Raw genomic sequence first — 8,025 nt, 5'->3', positions numbered from 1 at the left:
TATAACGCCGCGTCTTCCTATTGGTGGAACTAGGCAGCCAATGCGACATACGGCACCGGGTTCGTCTGAAGCGTGTCAATCATAAGCACGCTTTTGTGTACTGATCTGAAATCAGTCGTGTCGGTAGGTTTTACGTCGTTCGCTATTACAGAACAACTGATAGAAAGCTGATCTGAATCCACTTTGTATAAGAGCTTTTAGCACACAATCCAAAAGGCTCTTCCTCCAAATAAAGCGAAATGTATGTAATAATAAATGTATGCAGTTTTGACATATTACAAAATGTATTTTGAAAACGAACCACACGTTTACTCCCTTTGACCTGAAAAATATGACTTCGAGTATTTGATCCTAAAAATAGCCTACACTTAAACATTTTAAATGTATTCATTCATTTAATTAATTTTAAAGACGAAATTGAAATCAGGGTCATCATAGAACATGTATCCAAATTATTTTTTGTATGAATTGCATATATTTAAAATAACTTAATAGATCCAGAGAAAAGTGAGTGTGATGGACCTGTAATTTTGTTGTTCTTTATAAGATTTCAAATAATATATGCTATTTTATATATATATATATATATATATATATATATATATTATACATATATTTCCATGGCCTCCATCCTCCATGCGTCAAATATTGTGGTTAATGTCTCTCGAAATGTCACGCTGTTGTCATTGTTATCTTCACATTCGTTAAAAATGCATTATTCTGTTGTCATTTTGGATATTGGTGACCTTTGTCCGTGTGGATGCAAGGATTGCTCGTGTGCAATGGACTGTGTTATCACACTTTGAAAATGCCATGCTCGCTACATCACTTTGTCTCTTAACCTCTACACCTCACAGTCATCACTTGGTCTGGAAAAAATGGTCAAAATAAATGATGCATTGAAGTGCAAAGAAGGTAAAACAAGCATTTGGGTGAACTCTGGACACAGTTTTTGGGGAGCTGTGCTCTTGCTTTCATAAGTGATTAGCCTTACAATTTTCGCCTGGTGGACAGGCGTGTGTGCGTGTAAAGTGTGTTTTTATTTTTTTTTAATAAAACACACTTTACTCCATTTAACCTGAACAAAACATGCCTTAAAAATTTGACCATAAAAATACATCAACTATACATTTTAACTTTAATGATTAATGTAACTATTCTTAATTAAGAATAAATCAATGTAATTCAAAGAATAGAGCATGATAGCAACACCAAGGTCATGGATTCGATTCCCAGGTAATGTATAATGCCGATAAAATGTGTATCTTGAAGGCAATATAAGTTGCTTTGGATAAAATCATTATAGATTAAATATAAATAAACAAATACATAAACAAATAAAACTTTCATATATGGCAAAATATACTGTATGTCTAAAAATAAACACACTATACTCACAGGTCAAAACCTGAACAAAACATGCCTTAAAATATGTATCATAAAAATACATCACCTAAACATTTTAACTTTAATTATGAATTTAATTATTTTAATTAAAAAAAAATTAAATAAAAAATAAAAATAATAAACCTGTAGCTCAAACAGGAGGGCATGGTGCTAGCAACATCAAGGTCATGGGTTCGATTCCCAAGAAATATAATTCTGATAAAATGTGTATCTTGAATGCAATGTTAGTCTCTTTGGACTAAAGCATTATATACAAAATGTAAATAAAACTTTAATTATTAATTTCATTATTTAAGAAAAAAATAAAGCATTCCACTATCTCAAACAGTACAACTAATGGTCATAGGTTCGATTCCCAAGAAATGTGAAACACTAATAAAAATGTGTATTTTGAATGCAAAGCAGGTCGCTTTTGACAAAAGCATCAGCCAAATGCATAAAAATGCAAATAAAAAGATTAACTGCAATGAATTTAATAGAAAAAAACAGACAGACATCTTAATTCAATCACTGTATGTAAAGAGAAATCACTGTTGTTCATGCTGCAATATCCTGACATGAGTCGTATGGCAAATATGATTCATCAATTTAAATGAAGAAAGAGTGTTTCGTGTCACAGAATGCCCTTATAATTACACATTCACCTTTCCTGCTCATGCTTTTGTTACTGGAAAGGTCTCTGCCACTATCTTACAGGGTTATCTGTGACTCCTGCTTGGGGGGGTTTGAGCATGTGTGCCCCTCACCTCTTTATAAGTAGAAACAGGGGCCTGGGGAAAAAATCACAGAACTTCGCCATCAAACAGGCACCTGGTTCCAAACCAGCAGGAAACCAGCTTCTGAACATCAACCGCTGCTGTCAGAGAAGATCTGCTCTCAGCAGGATGTGGAAAACCACAGCGCTTGCAGTATGTCTGCTGCTGGCTGGAGTACAGGCACTGGACGGCCCCTCGTACGGAGTCAAATTATGCGGCCGGGAGTTCATCCGCGCTGTCATTTTCACCTGCGGAGGCTCTCGGTGGAAGCGCTCCTTGACAAACACAGGTTAGCTTTATAGACCTTTGTAAAACTTGTAAAATTTAAAGACAATATCAATTTGAAAATATACAGAATATTAAACATTTTTTGAGTTGTAACACGATTACTAATACACTACAAATTATTTTGGATATACCTATTTAATCTCTATTTTTACTATGTTGAGCAATAGTAGATTTCATATTAAAAATAGAGAATACATTTTAATACAGAAAAAAAAAATGCTGGATTTGAACATTTTTGCAACCCAAAACTTTAAAATACAGAATTCTAGGTTGTAACAATATTACAAACATTTGGATATGTCTATTTAATCTCTATTTTTACTATGTTTTAAACTAGTAGATTTTACATTCAAAATTATGGACTAAAATTATGAAAATTCAAAAGTCTGGGCTCAGTTCAATTATTTTCTTTTTTGAAAGAAAAATTCACACTTTTATTTAATAAAGACACGTTGAATTGATCAAAAGTGACATTAAACACATTCATAATGTTACAAATAAATGCTGTCCTTTTGACCTTTCTATTCATCAAAGAATCCTGAAAATATTAAGCAGCACAACCGTTTTCAACATTGACAGTAATAAGAAATGTTTCTTAGCAGCAAATCAGCATATTAGATTTCTGAAAGGTCATGTGACTGGAGTAATGATTCTGAAAATTCTGCTTTGCATAACAAGCATTTTAAAAGCCATTACAATAGAACAGTTATTTTAAACTGTAATCATTTTTCACAATATTATTGTGTTTACTGTATTTTGAATGAATAAATGCAGCCTTGGTGAGCATAAAAAAGACTTCAAAACACACACACACACACGCACACAAATCTTATCAACTCCAGTGGTGTATGATCGTAAAATGTTCAAAACTAGTCAAAACTCTCATATCTTTAAGATTCTTCAAAGTGTATTGTAATGTACTCTTTAGGAGTTGTACATAAAACATTATTGGAGTACGTTCCACAAGAAAATAAGTCTTTCAATTTCAAAATTCCATGTTTAATTCAATGTGTAACTTGCTATTTCTTTAATGAATTGTTAAAACTGACAACTTTTTAGTGAAAAGAGTTTCTTCACCAAAAATCATAGTGATGTATGTATAGTTTTACAACATCTCTTATTTCACAGATGAAATACTGGACTTATTCAGCTCGTATGACAGTAATGCTCCAGACAGCGCAGTGCTGTACGGTGCTGCACCGTCCTCCCAGCATGCCCCTGACTCAAATCTTCCATCACTGGCACAAGGGGAACAGGAAGGTGGCGTGTTCAGCAGGCCAGTGCGCTCTCTCATTTCACAGGAGGTGCTTGAAGCGTTGCGTACCGTGGACAGAAAAGGACGTGATGTAGTGGTGGGACTGTCCAACGCTTGCTGCAAGTGGGGCTGCAGCAAAGGAGAAATCAGCTCCCTTTGCTGAGAGACTAACCTTCTCTATAGCATGAGTGAATAAAAAAAAAAGTGTGTGTGTGTTTAATTGTTCTATCTCATATTGTGCTTGAGACTTGTAATTGGTTTGCATTGAACTCCCATGCATTTTGCAGTTAATTTAACTAAAGATTTTATAATGTTTGATGTTGTAAAGTAATAAGTTACTTTTTGCAATCAATTCAGTGGGTTCGCTTTTTAATCTTTATCTAGAGTATATTTCATTCTTGAATAAAGATGATTATTTGCATTAATCGCTAATGAATCAGTTCGTGCTCATTTGCATATTTAACCATAACAATTTATGAAAACGTTTAATAAAATAGCTTCATATGTAGTTTGCATATGACCTGAAATGTCCTCTTCAAGAACTGGACATTCATGTCTTCTACTTAACAGAAATTAGGTCTTTTCTACAGTGTAAAAATTTCATATATCTTTAAACGCTGCAGAACAGGACATCACGTGTAAGAACTGGACATTGGTTTTCTCTGCTTATTAGAAATGGGGTCTTTATAGTCCTCTAAAGTGAAATAATGTTTCATATCTCGAAAACGCTGCCGTAAAAAGTTTTTATATGAGGTACGTATATACTATGGCATGTCCCCTATATTAAGAACTGACCATTGGTTTTCTCTACTTATTAGAAATGGGGTCTTTATAGTCCTCTAAAGTGAAATAATGTCCCATATCTCAAAAATATTGTAGTAAAATTGGTTCATATGAGGTGTGCATATCGTGTGGGCCGTCCCGTATAAGAACTAACCTTTGGTTTTCTACTAATTGGAAATGGGGTCTTTCTAGCCTCCGAAAATGTAATAATGTTCCATGTCTTGAAAACACTGCAGTAAAATGGTTTCATATGAGGTGAGCATATCATATGGGCCGTCCCCTATAAGAACTGACCATTGGTTTTCTCTACTTATTAGAAATGGGGTCTTTATAGCCCTCTAAATTGAAATAATGTCCCATATCTCAAAAACGCTGCATTAAAAAGTTTTTATATGAGGTACGTATATACTATGGCATGTCTCCTATAAGAACTGACCATTGTTTTTTTTTACTTATGAGAAATGGGGTCTTTACAGCCAGGGGCGCATTAATGCACGGGCTTCAAGGGGCTGAAGCCCAGGGGCCTACACTGGAAAGGGGGCCCACTGGCTGCAGGGAAATTATATTTTTTGAATAATTATTTATATGGGAGTTTGCAGCAGTGACAACAGCGTTCAGTAAACAAACTCACACACTCATTTTCAGCAACGCCCTGGTTGTAGTAGCCTATATAGTGAATGGCTCAGTTTAGGTTCCCCCCACACAGTTTGTATGGTTGGTGTGTTCCACGTGTTCTATCGATATACTGTAAGCGGAATGCACAGTGCATTCGCTCGTAAATAACCGCAGCACGAGAGTATCTTTATGTCAACACGCAGATTAACAGAAACACAACACTGCTGTGTGAAAGGAACTGGACCGGACAACATTCTGTAACGTCATAAAGTGAGAGTTTAGTAACTTGCTTGGATGTAATCTGTGTCGTCTGTGTTCCATAAATAGTGCTGCTTCAAAGTCTTGTTCCACAAGCGCCACCTTGTGGCAAAGAGTGAATTTGCATATTCGCTTACATTCACATTTTATGCAGAACAGTGTTGTGAATGGCATATTAACAATATTAACAATATTAATATCAACTGGCATATTAACAAGGCAAAAAAACGAAATTTGACAAATAATTGTTAGGAGGCTCAAAAAAAGAAGGAAAAATAGGTTTTCTGTGGTCGGGGGGCCTACTGTAATGCTGCAGCCCAGGGGCCTTTGGTTATCTTAAGGTACCCCTGTTTACAGCCCTCTAAAGTGTAATAATATCCCATATCTCTAAAACGTTGCAGTAAAATTGTTTCATATGAGGTGTGCATATAATATGGGATGTCCCCTTAAAGAACTTGCCATTTTTTACATTTTTCTACTTATTAGAAATTAGGTATGCTATTTATATATGAGGTATGTACATAGTGTGGGATGTCCCATAAAAGAAATGACCTTTTGTAATACTCTGGAATGAAATAAAGGCACATTTTCACATAAACTATTTATTTATTATTTGTTTGTTTTGGTTTGTTTGTTTGTTTGTTTTTTTATGGGAATACTTTATTTATTATTGGCGTTCACTTTCTGAGCAGAGGTTAAACCACATTATACAAAAAGGCATGCAAGAGTAACTGTCACTGTACTGCAGTAGGACAAATAAAAACGCAATTCAGGTATTTAAGAGAGTATATACGTAATGTTGTCAATTTGTCCTGCTGTAAACTCATATCCACAAAACAATGATTTGAAAGATAAACCTACAGAAAGGAAAAAAACAGAAAACCATTACTCAAATAAACACACACCTGTCAAAGACACATAAATACAATGTATAATAAAGCAGAAGTAAAAAAAAAAATGGAAACATGACATCTTGTTATATTATCTCTCTATTCTGAGCGTCTACATGAAAGCTATCTGAAAGGGTTAGTTCACCCAAAAATGAAAATTATTCCATAAATTACTCACCCTCAAGTCATCCTAGGTGTATATGACTTTCTTCTTTCAGACGAATCCAGTCGGAGTTATATTAAAAATAGTCTTTGATCTTTCAAGCTGTTTCATGGCACTCAGCGGGTGTTGCATGCATCAGTCCAAAAGAAGTTAAATAAAAAACCCCCATATAAAAACCCCCCATCCATAAAAAAAGTGTCTCACACGGCTCCGGGGGGTGAACAAAGGCCTTCTGTAGCGAATCGAAAATGTAATAATCACTTGAAGCTAGCTTGCGGTCATAAGAAAGTCATATACACCTAGGATGACTTGAGGGTGAGTAATTTATGGGCTAATTTTCATTTTTGGGTGAACTAACCCTTGAAAGTGCGTTCTTTCTGTGTTGCTCCTGAAATTTCCGTAATCATACTAATACACGCGTACACTCATTTCAGTCGCGGCTGGCTAGACCGTGTTTTTCTGAACTGCGGCTGGCTTGACCACAGTCTGATAATCCATTTTGTACGGTGTGAGTTCAGGTGGCCTGAACCCACAGAAACTAAGGGCTTGATCGCTTGTCTACTTGCATTACGTATTTCCTGTAGTTGTATTTGTTCATGTGAGTGTGAAGACCATAGATATATATAGGCCTATATACATGTCTATGGCGAAGACCACATGTGTGCATAGTGCTTTATTTTGATTTCACTGCTTTGCAGTTTAAAATAATCCTCTAAATGTCTGTTCAGTATTCTCTATAACAGATGACACAATTTAGTAATTATGGTGCTTCTAAAAGCACTTAGGCTACTTTCTATTGCATGCACTCGCTCTCAAAGGGCCGACCGCACTTGTGGGTATTTGGACAAGCCCTGGCAGTGTTGCCAGATTGGATGGACGATTTCCAGCCCCAAAACTCAAAAAAACCCGCCCAAAACTTTAACTGTCAAAATAATGTGATGAAATATGTAAATCAAGGTTGATAAGGGCCATTTTTAACTCCTTAAAACAAAATAATGACGACAAAATAATATAAATATAACGTTAGATAAATTTCCCAGTAACGGATCAAACCGGGGCAAATAGCCTACATTAAAGAGAATTAAGCTACCGAACATGAAGAAAATATGCAAGCAGATACTGTCAAAACAGCAATCAAGAAATTAACCGATACCCTCGAAACAATATGCATCATTTTCAATGTCAGCTGTCAGAATATTCCAATTTAAATGCAAAAAGTGCCCAATATAGGCTAAGTGATAGGAAAAAGCAACGTAATTAAGTTATTTCACACTCGTTCATGCACACACCATGACAGTCAAAACTGAGTCGAATTATAATTATGACTCGTCAAAATACAATTGTTCCTATCTTAAATTATATTTATGGATAGTCAAAACAAACTTTTAAATGCTAAAACGGCTTGCGATATACCCTTCGAAATCCTTCATTCCGAAGAGACCTTTGAAGTGGCCAGTTTTGAGCACTTCGGTTTGGAACGACCCTTCAATATGGCGGCCATGAATGTTTTCACTCCGAAGTGCCCTTCGGAGGGCGATATGTCCAAATATATATATTTGGAACGCACAGTTAGTTTCCCTAAAGTTCATTGCGCTGAAGGAACGTGCTGAA

At 35.5% G+C, this 8,025-nt stretch overlaps 1 protein-coding gene across 1 annotated transcript; it reads left to right on the top strand.

Annotated features, from left to right (window-relative positions):
* Positions 1-2,133: 2,133 nt before the first annotated feature.
* On the top strand, positions 2,134-3,868 carry LOC107658697 (relaxin-3-like). The gene is made up of 2 exons (XM_016447350.1): positions 2,134-2,451; positions 3,579-3,868. The coding sequence occupies exons 1-2, from the start codon at positions 2,139-2,141 to the stop codon at positions 3,866-3,868; spliced, it is 603 nt and encodes a 200-aa protein (XP_016302836.1). The 5' UTR covers positions 2,134-2,138.
* Positions 3,869-8,025: the final 4,157 nt, after the last annotated feature.

This window comes from Sinocyclocheilus anshuiensis, unplaced genomic scaffold, assembly GCF_001515605.1.
Source record: "Sinocyclocheilus anshuiensis isolate Anshui unplaced genomic scaffold, SAMN03320099.WGS_v1.1 scaffold828, whole genome shotgun sequence".
Lineage (NCBI taxonomy): Eukaryota > Metazoa > Chordata > Actinopteri > Cypriniformes > Cyprinidae > Sinocyclocheilus > Sinocyclocheilus anshuiensis.
This window is presented reverse-complemented; position numbering and strand designations above follow the sequence as displayed.

Excerpts from the sequence above, each read along its gene's own strand:
- LOC107658697 (XM_016447350.1), top strand. The coding sequence starts at position 2,139 with ATGTGTGCCCCTCACCTCTTTATAAGTAGAAACAGGGGCCTGGGGAAA. Across the intron at positions 2,452-3,578 it reads GCGCTCCTTGACAAACACAG|ATGAAATACTGGACTTATTC; the intron begins GTTAGCTTTATA and ends CTTATTTCACAG.